Raw genomic sequence first — 16,023 nt, forward strand, 5'->3', positions numbered from 1 at the left:
GGGTGGTATTTTTGGTGGTCTATCATAAGGTGCCTAAGTAACTTTTCAGGGAGCTCAAATGTGAGGACTTGTGCTTAACAATGAAGAGGAACCCTCACTGTCCTTCATCCCTTGCCCAGGTTTGTCCTGAATGAGCTGGTACAGACAGAGAAAGACTATGTCAAGGACCTGGGGATTGTGGTAGAGGTGAGTAGATGGTGCAGGGTGGGTGTTGCTCACCTACCAGGATGAGTGGCTGGATCCTACTCTGCCTGAGTATTTGCAGAAAAGAAAATAAAAATGGTATAATTCAAATAGAATATGTAGAAACTTTTTTCTTTTCCCTTGAAATATTTTAAAATACAGAGTAGTGTGGTCCCAAATGTTACGGCATTCAGGAGAGACTCTTGTTGAGAGCTGAATCCATCATCTTAGGCTGCTGGTTGTTTCATGTAGACACACAGTCTTCAGAGTGATGACCACCATGAATGCAAGCCAGGTCACTCTCAGTGGAATCTTGAGGCTTACACATTTCCTTAAGGAGAAGGTCGTAGGTACCAAGAGACAGCCCTCAATAAAAAGATTGACAGGTCCATGGTTAAGAGTCAACTTGGTAGGAAATAGAGCAGCTCTGTCCCTACAGGGATTCACTTTCAAGGGACTGAGGCACTTGGATGAAAAAACCTAAGAAAGGAAATGGGTAATTTAGACAGCTTAGAGCCCTATTGTTAATCATCATAAAGAATATAAAATCTAGAAATTGAATTCTTAATGTCTAAATTATCTGCTGGGTTCTAATTTGCCCTCTAAGTGCTCATCCTATGAAATCTCTGACTCAGGGATTTATGTTTGCCTACCCAGAACCTCATAGAAAGAAACCAACCAGGCATATAGAGAACCTGAATTCTACTTAGAGAAAGTTAATCTTGTCTTCAGTGGGGGTTGGAGACAGGAAAGGGTATCAGTAACTTCAATATGCAGCTCAGCCCAGGAGCAGAGGACTTGGGCATCTGGGGACTGAGAGACTGAAATCCAAGGAAGTCAGACTTCAGTGACGTGAGTATGAGACCAGTCATCTAACACCCAGGTGCCTCAGATAGGGATGCAAGCTTCTTGTACTACCTTAAAACCTGACTTTAAAGCTGAAATGTGATTACATGTTGTAGAGTCTAAAGTATTAACATATTATGACTTATTTCTAGGCCAGATGTGTCTTTAAATATACAATTAACTTGAGTTAGAAGGGAGGACAGTTGATTGCTTTTGTGTGCGTGCATGCATGTGTGTGTGTGTAGGGTGCTGGGGATCAAACCTAGGGCCTCATGCCTGCTCCCCAAGCACTGTGCCACTGAGCTATACTCCCACCCTAGTTCTTTCTTCAGGGGACTAAAGGCAAAGCAAATAATCTAGAAACTTCATAAATGTTTCATTTGTCACTCTGCCCAAAGAGGGTCAAGTCCTGATGAAGTAGGGGAAGCTACGGCAGCACTCACACTCTAACCCATGTGGAGTGAGGCTGACCTAGGGGCTGCAGGGTGGGTTGGGCTGGAGCTCTTTCTCAAGACTGTCCTCTCCTAACCCTGCCTGTGCCCCTACAGGGGTTCATGAAGAGGATAGAGGAGAAGGGTGTCCCAGACGATATGCGAGGGAAGGATAAAATCGTGTTTGGAAATATCCACCAGATCTACGACTGGCATAAGGAGTAAGTGTCCATGCTGCCAAGGCTGGGTATCGTGGGGACCTGGGATTCCTGAATCCTCTTCTGGCATCCGACCTAGGGGGCAATGCTCAAGGGCCGTCTCCTGCCATTTAGCTCATCACTGAGAAATAATTCAGTTCCAGATAGCATAGCTTTCTTCTCTCACCCACTCTTTTCTTTTAGTTTTTTCCTGGGTGAACTGGAAAAATGTATTCAAGAGCAAGACAGACTGGCCCAGCTCTTTATTAAACATGTGAGTGCCTCCCTGGCCATCTCTCCTCTGCTTCCCCAAGCTCTTCTGTGTTCATTTTTAAAAATTCCTTTTCTCTTTTGCTCTTCCTAGACTTGCCTTTCTTCCCTTCCTCTCTGACTCCTTAGGTTTTGTTTTGTTTTGCTTTGCTTTGCTTTTCCTGGACTTGTGTTCCTTCCCTTCCTCCCTGAGTTTTTGGGTTTGGTTTTGTTTTGTTTTGTTTTGTTTTACAACCTTCTCAGCAGAGCGGAAGTTGGGCCATTGCCTACCACTTTCCTGCATGTGCGTGCTACTGAACTGCCTCTGTGTTTCACCAAGCGTGGAACATCCTTGTTCTTCTCCTATATGTGTGATCAGCTCAGTGCTGTGGGCATGAATGAAAGCATGAGATGCCTGACTGTCGCCTCTTCTCCTGCTCTACAGGAACGGAAGCTGCACATCTACGTGTGGTACTGCCAGAACAAGCCACGATCTGAGTACATTGTGGCTGAATATGATGCCTACTTCGAGGTATGCCGCTCAGGCTTTGCTGGGGGTTGGGGGAGCAGCTCAAGACAGCAGCATTCAGAAATCTCAGATGTCATCCCTGCACCCCACACTGTTGACCCTGCATATCAGGAACTGCTGTCTCAGTAGAGCCCTAGCTTCTTAGCTCAGTTCCCACTGAGAACCCTTGCTAGTGAGCAGCAAGGGGAGGGCATGTCTGTGGATTCCGTTTGCAGAATGTTTCTGTAACGCAGGGTCTTTTGGAAGCACTGGTCTTTCCTAAGTGACTACAGAGAAGGTGGTGCCCACACCTTTCCTCAGCAGCCCCTCTGGAACCATTTACCTAGAGCCCTCCTCTTGATTGAAGGGTTCGCACTCACTTCCGTTCCCAGAGGTCTGTCCAGCACCTCCAAGCTCTTCACCACAGCTAGGAAAGAGTGGCATGTTGCTGGAGAGGAGGCACCTTCCCTGGGAAGGATCCTTTAACTGAGTGGTTAGGGAGCAGGATTTAGCTGTGTAGGCCTGTTGTGTCCAAGGGGAAGCCCTTCTTGCCTAACTACCCTGGAGCAATAGAGAGAATGCAGGATCTGTCCTAGCTTGACTCCCACAACTGGGGTGAGGCCCAGGGTGTGGCAGTGCTTGCCTGGGAGCATGGTATCCAGGCAAGAAACCCGGGGTGATGGGAGTTGTGTGTTGTTCCTAACAAATGAGCAGTCATGTAGACAGCCTTCCTTTTGCATGATGTGAAGATTCTTAAACTTTATTATAAAACATGAGGACCTGTGTGTGATTCATGCCTTTGAACTTTGACCTGGAGCACCCCCATACTTGGCTTCCTTTGTTTCTAACATAGTTCCCTTATATTTCAGGAAGTAAAACAGGAGATAAATCAAAGGCTGACACTGAGTGACTTCCTTATCAAGCCCATTCAGAGAATAACAAAGTACCAATTGCTCCTCAAGGTAAGAAGCCAGAGGCCCAGGTCTGGGCTGGAGAAACATATCCTTGGGCCAGGTGCTAGTGGGCAGCGGAGTCCCAGGCTCTGTCTCCTCACTCAGTCCTGGGGCACTGTGATTTGATGGGGTGAAGATGGGCATTTGTCTCACCTGCTGGTTATCCTGTTAGCTTTCCACACTAACAAATTGTGTAGCTCTTGTTTCTACCCTTTAAATTGGTTATTGCTTAATTTTCTTTTTTCTATTCATTTTCTTACTTTGTCAGAGTCATTTGACTTGATACTTTTAAAGACTAAAAAGCACAAAATAAGAGAAGAATACAAGGGAGAGCACAAAATAAGAGGAGAATACAAGGGAGAGAAAAAAAGGCCAATGCGAGGCCCTAGAAATGTTACTCATCTAATACTTAACATTTGGTCGTATTTCAATATAAACAATAGCTTAACCTTATTTTTCTTACAGAAATATGAGGTTAAATGGGAGGAGAGACTTGACTTTCCCTTCTCTCATCCTATCTGGTCATAATTCCCCCTTTCTTTCTCCCTCCCACCCTCCTTCTCTCCTATTTTTGAAACTTTGAATATTTAGGGGGTGTTCCCAATGTCATTATGTCTGCCATGACTCATAAATTCATTTCTCACATACTACAAACTGTTGCCCCCACTCCTGGTCTGGAAAGCCTGTGGGGTGTTACTGCATTTTTATGATAAGTTTTTTATAGTTCTCTGTTTCACTAACTGATTTCACCCCTGCCCTCACCCTGCCTGCTTCCTCTCCTCTGCAGGACTTCCTGAGATACAGCGAGAAGGCTGGTTTGGAGTGTGCAGATATTGAGGTGAGTTTTCTGCTTGTAATGCTTACTGTTCTTGGGCACCATACTGGGTGTCCGCCCCTGAAGGGAAAAGATTGTTTCCAATGACCAAAGGTCCAGGCTGACTCCTGTCCTCAGGCTCAGCATGAGGAATGGCAAGTGATGATGAGCAGAGAGTTTTCAAGAATTCTGTGCTGGGCCAGCCCAGGGCCTGAGCCCTGCTGGTGTTCTCCTTGTGGCTCCAGGTGACACGTAATGAGCAGAGGTGTCATTTGACTCCTCTAATATCCTTCAGAGACTAGGAGAAGTTGCAAAAGGATCCAAATGCACATTATCCATGAGTCCAAGTACTGTTTAACTCTAATGTGCAAAGCATCCTGGTTTCATTCCCCCACTCTCATCCTGAGGATTACAGCTTATGTGAAGCCTATGTGGAGATTATTTTAAACCAGAGAGGTTGGAGCCATCTTGGCAGGGTATTTTAGGTCAAAACCTCTATAGTGTTTCACAAGCTAGGATAAGTTGTTGCTTGGGCAATTAGGAAGCAACAGACAGAGAGAAGAAAATATGAGAAGGAAAAGGAACTGATGAACAAAAGCAGGAGGCTGGACAGGATGGGCTGAGTAACATCCCCCACATTATGGTCAGTGATTGACAGTCAGTGCCCATACTCCCCTGTCTGAACAGAAGGCCCACAATCCTTTGGGTTGGGCCACAGAGACCAGCATCATCTCCTAGAATAACAAAGCTATGGGAAGGACAGGTCCCTGTCTTCCAGCTCTCACTGCCATGAGCTTCTGGCTGAGTAGTGATCCCACTCCTGAATGACTATTGTTCTTTCCTGCAGAAAGCAGTGGAGTTAATGTGCCTTGTTCCCAAACGCTGCAATGACATGATGAATCTGGGCCGTCTGCAGGGCTTTGAGGTAAGCACTTAGGGATGGATTGAAGACCTCTGTCTTCTGGGCAGTAGGAGTCCAGGCTACTGAGATCTCTTCTTCAGGCTAGTGAGATCCTGCCTCCCCTCTCTTGGTACCCTTTGGTTCACAAGCCTGGAATATGCATCTCTTAGGAAGTCCAGAGACAGGCCAGAAATAGAGTTCTTGGCTAAACTTGAGGCAGGATTCCAAGAAAGTTGGAAGTATCCAAGTTCTTTATAACTTTGAACTGGCCTCTTCCCTCTTGCTTCTTGATTGAGAGATGTGGGGATGTAAAGGACAGCGGGCTATGTGGTGGAAATGGAACCTAGGCAGGAAAATGAACGCTGTTTTTAGAAAGTGGATCTGTTAGACAGGTCTCTACAGTGATTAGATTTTTAGATCAATGAACATTTAACTCAGTCATAATGGGGCCATAATTTATATGTCTTGCTGATGGTGGCACTGATTTTGTTTCCACCAGCTTGAACCACTGGTGCTACATGCATGACTGTCCCATCTGGTGATGTGTACTGCTTCTCAGGGGTCTTTGATTGCAGTAATGCAAACAAAGGCATTGATTTAGCAGACCAGGTGTCACCATATTACAGCTCCTTAAGGAAAACATTAAAATGGTATAAAAATTGTAGTCAAAAGACAGATAAAAGTGATAAGATTCATTTGTGCCGCCAGTGGCACAAGCTGCCCAATGGGAGTCGTGCGTGGACCACCGGTTCAAGCCAGTGAATATCACAGGACACATTTCTGTCCCTCAAAGGGTAGGGAAGTCAGTCTGAAGGAAATAATTAGGTATTCCAAGGAGTGGCTGAAGTGAACACGCAGGTTTGCTCAGGCTGTAATAACAAAGCACCTTAAACTGGGTGACTTAACAGGAACTTGTCTTTGCAGTTCTGCAGGCTAAAGCTGAAATCAGGTATTATCAGAAGCTCCTTCCAAGGATTAGAAGGGAAGGTCTTTTCCAGCCCCTCTCCTTTGTATGCAGATGGCTGCCTCTCCATACACAATGCCTTCTACCTTATCTTCATATTGCATTCCCTCCTTTGTATATCTCTGTGACCTTTTACAAAGACGTCAGTTGTGCCCTGCTAGGGCTCAGTCTAATGACCTCACTTGGACTTGATTGCCTCCACAAAGACCCCATCTCCCACATTCTGAGGTACCTGAGATTGGGGCTCCAACATAGGAATCCTGTGTTCATCCCACAACAGTGAACATCTGAAGAGCAAACTGACTTCCTACTTTATATTTAATAAATGATTTTTTTTTTTTTGGTTTTGGTTTTTCTCCGGTACCGGGAACCGAACTCACGACCTTGCGCTTGCCAGGCAGGCGCTTTGCCGCTGAGCTAAATCCCCAGCCCCCTAATAAATGATTATTAATAATTCATGTCCAGATTAACTAAGCATAATGTGTTTTCAACATTAATATGAAAAAATTACAACTGACAGTTACTGACTGGCACCTAATAGTTGTTATCCCCCCTGGAGAAAAATATGAATCTTCTAATCCTATTTCTCAGTAATCTCATAATTTAAGGTTTCATTATTCCTTTTTGGAGAAAAAAGATTCCTGGAAGTTAAGAATTGGGAAAGAAATTACTTTCTCCCACCCCCCCCCAGGCTAAGATAGAATAGATAAAATACTAGTATAGATACCAGACAGAGTGGTGACGTAAGTTCATTTAGCAGATGTTATTTTCAGGTTTGAGTTGGACTCATGACATTCCTGAGCCAAATCCTCCTGTCCTCTTTGCCCTTGCAGCCCATCTTGTGTGTTTGGTTTCCAGGCTCTGTTGGGATAAGAACTAGGTGGAGGGTCTCTATTGCTGTATGTTTTCACAGGTCCTGGCTCTCCAAGGCAGACGCAGGAGAAATGCACCCCAAGAAATGTATAGTTTCTCTTTAGTCACACTGGAGGTGCTTTTGCACCTTCTCCCTTGGTATTATGCCAAGTCTGAGACTAGTATGAACAAACCAAGTAATCCCTTCTGCTCTTTGATCTCAGAGTCTCTGTGTTTTTCAGATAGGAGTCTGGCTTGGCTTTCTCCAGGTCTTGGGAGAATTGACCACTAACAGAAGGAATGGCATTCAGTGGTGCTTCTGACCCAAGCTAGACTTCCTCGTGCATGTGTGCTTCTACATGTAGGGCTGATTCTTTTCTCTTTTAAATCAAGCAGCACCCCCTCCTATTTTCATGGAGCCACAGAGAATTCTCTTTGTGTTCCTGCAGCTAATTTGGAAGAGCAATGAATGTCTGTCTCCTCCCTGAGTGTGTGACTTTGAGCAGAAGTTAGAGCCCCCTCATTTTAATTCCCTCCCTCTCAAATTCTCTGGCTTTTCCTTTGGCATTGGCTGCCTGTACGTCATGATCAAGTTCTTGTGTAACATTAATAGAGCTTTTAGAGCTTTCCTGGCTAGCCGGTCACTGGCTTAATATTAACTTTGGACCAGGGTAGAGATAAGCCTGTTTGGCTGCTGACCTTGGCAGTAAGGAGGCATGCTGCAGAGGGCAAGCCTTTCTCAAAAACACAGATGATGACCTCTGTGCCAGGTAATGTTTGGAAAAAAGCATCACATGTATGAAATGGGCCTTGTTTGCACTAAAGAGCAAAAGTCATCATCTGAGAAAGAATGTATCTCTGACTGCTGACTCAGATGTCAGGGTCTTCCGGTTGCAGAGCCACAGAAAAAAGCAAGGCTTCCCGACAGCTTCTGTGAAGACTCACACATATTGCCTTTGATGATATCTCTGGAATCTCAGTATGAACTAGCAAACCAAATAGGCCTTACCACCTCAACTGGGTAGCACCTGGCCTGGTAGTTGCATCTTTTGAAGAAGGGTCACAGGACCTAGAAAAATATCTACTAGTTTATAAGATAGAGGGAACCTTTCTGTGGAACCCCCAACTTTACTTGTTGACCATAGCAGTGGACTAAGACATTAAAACTAGGTATCCCTATCCTAAAATAAAAACAGGAGGAGAAGGGGTCCTGATCCATCAGTTGAGGTCCTGCCTATGTCACTTTCCTTAGCCATAGGTTGGTTCTAGATGCATAACTGCAGGAGTCCCCTGGGTCCTTAGCCCACACTGCAGGGGAGCCAGGCAGACACAGCTCTGAGAACTACAAGGGCAAAAGATTTCTTCTAGCCCCAAGGGGCACCTACATTGTATTCTTCTTTTAATAAAAAAGCACAAAGGGCCAGCATGATTCTTGATTTCTTTATAGCTAATAATTCTCCCTTCCTCTGGCATTTTCCTGGAGCTGTATTTTGGAGGTTCCATCACCTTTTTTTCCTCTTCCTCCAGGGCCCTTGCAGGAAGGTGGCCCTGGTCTACCTTAAATGAGTGGGTGGGCCCCAATTCTGTATCTTGCCAGAGCCAGGTCTGCTGTCCATGTCCCGGGGGGAGGGAGGTTGTTTGGCCAGCTTCCCACTTCTCATCGCCTTCTCCTGGCCCCTGTCTCCATCAGGGCACCCTCACTGCCCAGGGCAAGCTGCTGCAGCAGGACACATTCTATGTGATCGAGCTGGATGCTGGCATGCAGTCCCGGACCAAGGAGAGGCGTGTGTTTCTCTTCGAGCAGATCGTCATCTTCAGTGAGCTGCTCAGGAAGGGGTCCCTCACTCCAGGCTACATGTTTAAAAGGAGCATCAAGGTGAGGGTGCCATGGAAATGCAGAGATGCAAAAAAGAGCCAAGTTCTCAAGCCATTTCCCAGACAGAAGGCACTGGGTGGGGAGGACCTAGAGCAGAGGTAGCAAACTTACGGTACATGAGCCACCGCAGGCTCTTTGTGTCATTGAAAGACCTAGAGCCTTAAAAATATCTCAGCCTAATAACCTCCCATCAAGAAGGCTGAACAAGAAACAGGGATCATCCATTGGCAGCAGTGAGCGCAGTCTCCAGTGTGATCCTGCTGGAACCCCTGGATCTGACATTTACCTGAAGGCAGAACCAAAAAGTTTACTGTTAGATCCAAGACAAGGGTTTACTCTTAGATCTCCTGAGATAAGAGCTTAGATCTCCTGAGATAAGCACCATAGTAGACTGATGCTTTTTTAACTGCTAAAATATTAAAATGATCAACTCATTTTCTTCCAGATGAATTACTTGGTCTTGGAGGAGAATGTGGACAATGACCCCTGCAAATTTGCACTCATGAACAGGGAGACTTCTGAGAGGGTCATTCTGCAAGCTGCCAACTCGGACATCCAGCAGGCCTGGGTGCAAGACATCAATCAAGTCCTAGAAACACAGCGAGACTTCTTAAATGGTATGTGCCATGCCTGGTTTCTAGCAGGACCATTTCAGGCGACTCCACACCTCCAAGAGTCTTTGAGTCTGCACTCACAGAGTGATGAGCCTAGATCACATTTTATAAGATCTCCACCTCTGTAGTTCTCAGAAACATGTTAAAATTAGTCTGAATCTGAATACACAAATGGACCAGATAGGGCACGAGTAAGAAGCTCCACCTTTCTAAATGAAGGGATATTCTTTTGTAAGTCGTAGCATGTATGCCTTGTGTCTTCTACTACCAGCTGACAACATTTGGGAAAAAGTAATTTGGGTACCTCCTCATATCGTGGGCACCCCCTCCAGCTGTTGGTGACACTTGCTAGCTGATGACTAGTTCTCTCACAGGTTCTCTAGGGCTGTGTAGAGATAACTGGAAGTCTGGCAGATCAGTTCAGATCCCTCTTCTTCCCCCAGAGTGAGAGCCCAGATAAGCCGCCTTACTGCCTAACTTTGTCCCTTTCGAGTGAGAGGTGATCGCCAACTCTAAACGTCAGTAATGCTCCTAAACTTCCCAGAACAAATCTCATGGAATATAGCTTTTTGAATCCTGAGGGAATTCCCTAGTAAAGGGCAGCTTTGAGCTCAGCTTGAAGAAAGAAGGTGTAAAGTTTTAAGCTAGCTCTGATCTGCTGAGTTAGTGACCTTACAAGTCTCTTAAGCAGAGAGGACCTCCTCAGGTCTATCTCCTCTCCTAGCCTATCTTGAGATCTCCCATCCAAGCACTAACCAGACCTGACCATGCTTAGCTTCCAAGATCAGGCCTGTTCAGGGTGGTATGGCCATAGACTATCTCAAGATCCATACACATGTACTCACACATACCCTCATGCAGGCACACACTCTAGACCAGCCCTGGTGTCCTATTTCTTCTTAGCAGCATCATACCAAGGTCTGATTTATATGCCTGTGTGTCTGTGCCGACACACCCTCGCTCACCCATGTGTATCTATTCAGAACCATCTCTGAGTACACCTTCTTGCCTGCCTCCAGGTGCTCACTATACATGTGTACACACTTATAGCCGCCCCCATCTCTCACCTCTTCTCACCAGTACTAGGAGCTGGGCTCTGTCAGGTGGTATACTGTAGCATTTGCTGAGTGGCTGGCACAGATTTGAAGACTGTGAGGAGAACACACATTCTGGATGAAGACCTTAGTTGTGTGATGTTTCTCTGGGCCTCATTCAGCCACTCTCATGAAAAGGAGAACTTGGGGCTAGTTCTGCTCAGCCTGGCCTGGCCTGGAAGCGGGGACCACTAGTACTGGCCATAGAAAAGCTTCCCACCTAGCCCGCAATGTGGGTTTTTTCCATGGTAAGGGATTTAATACAGCTTTTATTTTAAAACAAAGAACAAGCAATTATGTAGCAAGATGCCATGACTTCTTAAGATACAACACAAGGGGTCAAAGCAATTCTGCCCCTCCATACTCCAGCTGTAAAAAAGGTTGGTGAAAAAAACTAGACTAAGTTCTAAACCAGACTAAGTTCTAAACTGGACTAAGATCCCTAGGTCTCTTTAGATTCTAGAAATCTAAAATTATACACCAGCCTAGCCCTGAGGGATGGCATCAAATGTTGTATATGATTTATGATTTCTAAATTTACAACTTAAATGCCAGGCATGATGGCACATGCCTATGATCCCAGGGCAGGAGGATCACTGTGAGTTTGAGGCCAGCCTGAGTAAAATTATTTGAGTTCAAAATAAATTGAGTTCAAGGCCAGCCTGAACTACATAACTACATAATGAGACCCTTTCTCAAAAAAAAGTGTATATATCTCTATCTATCTAGATATCTCAGATAGATAGATAGATAGAGATATATGCACATAATAAATAGAGGTATATACACACATATATATTCACATATATACACACACATATATATATATAATTTATCCATTTAAATTGTAGTCTATTAATTCTGATAGATTTTAAACTGGAATAAAGATTTTAGGTTCATCAATTCAGAACCAAAGGAAAATAAAGTGAAACAGCACATTGGAATCAGAAATAATTAATTGAAGTAACAATAACAGCTCTCATATGTTAAGTGCTTGCTCTGTGCCATGTGCTATACAAAGTGTTCTACCTGATTTTTTTCTTTCACTTTTAATGCTCAGGTCTATGTGGAGAGGTGTGTACTAGCTTCCTGGTGTTTTTCAGTGAGAAAAAGGAGATTCAGAGAAGTTAAGAAAGCTGTCCAGGTCACCAAAATAGTGGCAGAGCAGGGACTTAAGCCCAGAGCTGTAAGCCTTCAGATTAGGCTCTTCACCACAAAACATCAATATAGTCATTGGCTATAGAGCACATCTATGAGCTTCCTAGCAAAGAAACAAGAAAGGAAACAGGATCAGGCACAAGACAGTGAATCCATGAGCCAGAAATATACCTGGTCAGAGATGCAGTTTTCCTGATCGTAAAACCTAAGTTAGGCAAATCTAGGCTGGGGTGAAAGAATGTGGGGCTCCTATGAAGCTTGCTTAAGGCATACTATGTTCAAATGCTCCATCATAATTATTGCATATAATCAGGTAGTACCCAATTCCAAATGATAGATATTGAGTTGTATGTTCTGTTGAATAAGGCCTACTTCACGATGCCAATGTGCTTACAACTTGGAATTACATTTCCTTAGGCAGTCAGTGATTCAGGTTTTTAAATAGTTCCAAGACACTTTTCTCCTAACCATAGTGAATTAAGGAGCTCTTCTTGAACTAGGTTATTGTTACCTAGAAATTTAATGCCTACAGACTTCTCCCCAGGAGCAGGGGCTGTGCTCTGGCAGGAGTGTTATATACTGTAGTTTACCAGGCTTAAGAAACAAGGATGTAGTGATAGACCAGAGCCTGGTGTTTTCTTACAGAGACATGGGCAGGCATCTCACTCAGCCAGTCTTCCCTCCTGACACCTCAAGTAGAAAGGAGCATGACCCTGTGTTGAGTCCTATTGAAGCAATACCTATTGCTGTGGAAATAGCCTTTCAATAGGAAGTTCTTAGGGATCTGACTGTTAACCCACTTAAATAGTTGTAACTGTGAGTACTAATGAAAACAGCGTAGTCAGGCCAGTCCTAGAGGTCATTCCACAGAACTCCACCTGCATGGCATCTGCCTGGCTATGTACCTCTTTAGAACTCAGGCTTTGGAACTTTGATATCTTAAACTCAATAAAACAAAGATTATGCCTTTTTCTTCAGATCAGCTTGTTCTGTTGTCCAAGTTGAACTGATTACCATTCTGCAGTCTCTAACCTGAGCCATCTCCCATCTGGGCGAGGCTCTTGGCCTCTGCCCTCCTGCACATTCCCCCGGCCCTGCTCTCGTTGGACCCTCTGCCTCTTGCATGATACTGTCTCCTGGCTTCTGAATTAGACAGGAAAGTTTTGTCTCTTTTTTGCTAGTCCCTTTGCTAACTGCTACAAGGTTGGTGCTCCTGACATGGGGCTCTGATGAGAGAAGATGATAGAATCTGACAACAGAGCTTAAAACTTCAAAGTTCATGGAGCGAAGTTTCTTCTCATGATCCACAGAGTTAAATCCAGTCTCACAACCTTGCCTTCTAGGTCTTAGCATGCGCCCCCAGCCTCCCTTAACTGCCTCACCCTCCCTCTGCATGGAGCCCCATAGGCCTCAGTTCCCAGTCATCTGACTGTAGCCTATTTCCCAAATGTGTTGTCTTGGCTTCCTTTCTGCAGAGTCTAATTATTGCAGTTAGCCAGCCCCCTTCTGGAGATGTGTATTACCATCCTCTACCCCCAGACATACTCATCTGCACATGCACACACTACAGAGCCTGATTGCCTCTCCTTCCTTTGCACAATACTACACTTGGTCTACGGCACCATTTTGTTTTTGTATTTTCATTGTTTAGACAGGTTCCCTGGTTCTCAACCCTTCCTCAAAAACCAGGGTAATGCCTTCCTCACGTAGCCACACCGTGCCTGACGCAAAGCCCGGTATCTAGTAGGCCTCCAGATCCCTGCACTGTTCCCAAACTTAAGGTGACTGTCTGCCCTTATCCTGCAGCACTACAGTCACCCATTGAGTATCAACGGAAAGAAAGGAGCACGGCCGTGATGCGGTCCCAGCCTGCTAGGGTTCCCCAAGCCAGCCCCAGGCCCTACTCCTCTGTGCCTGTGGGCTCTGAGAAGCCTCCAAAGGGCTCCAGCTACAACCCACCTGTGCCACCCTTGAAGATATCTACCTCCAATGGCAGTCCAGGTTTCGACTGCCACCAGCCTGGCGACAAGTTTGAGTCTAGTAAGGTAAGTGGCAGCTCGTTACTCCCACTCACTTTGCCCCAGAAGGCACAGCCTCCAAGGTCACTTTACCCCCTCTGGCTCAGATACCCTATGTGAAAGGGTATTATTGTCTACAGAAACTTTACAGTGGTCAGGGTTATCTTAATGGCAAGCATGAAAACCGGTAAATTCTGCCAAACCAAGGAGTTGTATAGATCTTCCAAAAGTCACAGGTTGAGTGTTTGCCATCTTGAAAAAAGATTGCCCTTCTGAATACTGGTCTATCTCTTCACCACCCAGCTCTCGTCTGTCCATTAGCTACGGCCAAGGAGAAGCTGGTAATGTGTGGTTGGGGGAAGGCAGTCTCCATAAGCCACACTTCAGGCACCATCGTGAGAATAGTTGTAGGCTAACTGCCAGCCTGCTCCACACAGCCAGTTTGGCCCTAAAGGGCAGTAGGAACAAGACAGAAATGAGAAAAGTGCTAGGTTAGGAGTGGGGCAATCTGTTTGCTAGTCCAAATTCAGAGACTCACTTGCTTTCAAACCCTATTAAGTTAGTTCATCAGGCCTCAGTTTTCTCTAGAATTCAATGAATCTATGAATAGGAACAGCTACCTTTTTCACCTCTGAGGTTCCATAGTACAGGCTTAGTCTTTTTTCCTGAATCATTAATTGATGTCTTTGTTAAAATTATTTATGCCCAAGTTCAGTTCTTTTTACAGTAACTGAAGCAGCCTATTTCATCACATCACCTGGAAATGATTTTCACCCTAAAATACCCTGCCCTGTGAGTCACTTGAAATCACACTGGCATTTTGTTAGCTAAACTGAAGAGCTATGGCTCTCACCAAGCTCTAGCAGGCAGCAGGGTCCCGTGGGAGTTATAGGTCTACCTAGAAGCAGCTGCCCTGGTATAGACGCACGTGAGAAGATCATGTGGGCAGCACCTGCCGTGTTAACAAGTCCAGGGTGAAGGATGCACTACAGGAGTTCTGTTCTCACAGGGAGTTGGGTCAAGGTCATGGCCTCGCCTTTGAATTGAACAGAAGTGTAATTCTTATTCCTGTTTCAAGGAGGGGTAGAATATAGAGGAAGACAATTGATGCTCTTTTTTTTTTTTTTTTTGAGACAGGGTCTCATTATGTAGTACAGGCTGGCCTTAAACTCACAGCAGTCCTCCTGCGCCAGCCTCCCAAGTGCTGAGATTACACGCATGCACAATTGATGCTTTTCAAAAAGAAAAAAATATATTATCCAAGGGTTTGTATTCTTTCCGCAAAGGAATTTTGTGACCTCTGACCTGACATTTGCCCTGACCTTGCTCTGCCCAGGTGCTTATGTACCCCTGTGCCAATGCCGTGTTGTTCCTTCTGTTAGCAAGACACTGCTGTCAGGAGAGTTGAATGCTAGGAAGGGGCTTCCAGATTGAAGGTCTCTTTGTTCCTTTACCTGGGCTGGGGCTGGGCAGTGCCTGTATCTGTTCACCCCTGATTATAATGCTGTACGAAACATTGCTATGGTAAAAAAAAAAAAAAAAAAACACTTTCAAAGCATGTTTATGAATATAATGTTATTATCAAGGAGTGTTCAGCCAGCTTTTACCCTTCTGGGGGAAAGTTTGGCCCTTAGCCATGCAGCATGGCCCGGAGCCAAGCCCTCGTCAACCAGCCTCCTTGTGTCTGTGTCCCCATATGCTGTTCTCCAAGCAGAACGACCTGGGGGGCTGCAATGGGACCTCATCTATGGCCGTGATCAAAGATTATTACGCCCTGAAGGAGAATGAAATCTGTGTGAGCCAAGGTGAAGTGGTCCAGGTCCTCGCCGTCAACCAGCAAAACATGTGCCTGGTGTACCAGCCAGCCAGCGACCACTCACCCGCAGCCGAGGGCTGGGTCCCGGGCAGCATCCTGGCGCCCCTCAGCAAAGCCACGGCGGCAGCAGAAAGTAGTGATGGCAGCATCAAGTAAGTGCCTCATTGGCATCCCTGGGAGAGGAGTTTGTGGATAAAAAAATTCAAAAACAAACCAAAGAACATAAGGCAGACACACGGTAGGGAATCACTGCTGCTTATTCTCTACAGTGCCCCTGGAGCACAGTGTGAGCTCTGGGGCTGCCACAGCAGGGGCGTCCAGGCTGGGTTCTGGATTTTTGGTTGTTGATGGTGGTGGTTTTCTTTCCTTTTCATTTATAATTTTCTGTTCATTTTTTCTCTTCCTTTTTTCCCCTACTCATTAAGCAAAGAGCCCTACTGAAACCCTAGGTGACAAAAGGCACGCCTTCTGTTGCTACATTTGACTCACCACAGGACTCACTGAACTGGACTTCTATTTATATTGTCTGAAGTTACTGAGATATTATAT

General features: G+C 45.4%; 1 protein-coding gene across 9 annotated transcripts in view; it reads left to right on the forward strand.

Moving 5' to 3' along the window:
- Nucleotides 1-16,023, forward strand: part of Kalrn (kalirin, RhoGEF kinase) — a 638,378-nt gene that overhangs the window by 565,106 nt on the left and 57,249 nt on the right. For 8 of the 9 annotated variants that reach the window (XM_013515182.1, XM_005386537.1, XM_005386534.1 and 5 more), the window contains 11 exons: nucleotides 120-186; nucleotides 1,578-1,681; nucleotides 1,862-1,931; nucleotides 2,352-2,438; nucleotides 3,284-3,376; nucleotides 4,155-4,205; nucleotides 5,029-5,106; nucleotides 8,589-8,774; nucleotides 9,220-9,391; nucleotides 13,447-13,685; nucleotides 15,370-15,626. In XM_013515182.1, the coding sequence (XP_013370636.1) occupies nucleotides 120-186; nucleotides 1,578-1,681; nucleotides 1,862-1,931; nucleotides 2,352-2,438; nucleotides 3,284-3,376; nucleotides 4,155-4,205; nucleotides 5,029-5,106; nucleotides 8,589-8,774; nucleotides 9,220-9,391; nucleotides 13,447-13,685; nucleotides 15,370-15,626 (1,404 nt within the window). Of the gene's footprint in view, nucleotides 1-119; nucleotides 187-1,577; nucleotides 1,682-1,861; nucleotides 1,932-2,351; nucleotides 2,439-3,283; nucleotides 3,377-4,154; nucleotides 4,206-5,028; nucleotides 5,107-8,588; nucleotides 8,775-9,219; nucleotides 9,392-13,446; nucleotides 13,686-15,369; nucleotides 15,627-15,899; nucleotides 16,018-16,023 lie in introns of those variants that run through there. The other variant, XM_005386538.1, reaches the window with a different exon arrangement.

The sequence above is a fragment of the Chinchilla lanigera genome, unplaced genomic scaffold, assembly GCF_000276665.1.
Source record: "Chinchilla lanigera isolate Chin_1 unplaced genomic scaffold, ChiLan1.0 scaffold00026, whole genome shotgun sequence".
Classification (NCBI taxonomy): Eukaryota; Metazoa; Chordata; class Mammalia; order Rodentia; family Chinchillidae; genus Chinchilla; species Chinchilla lanigera.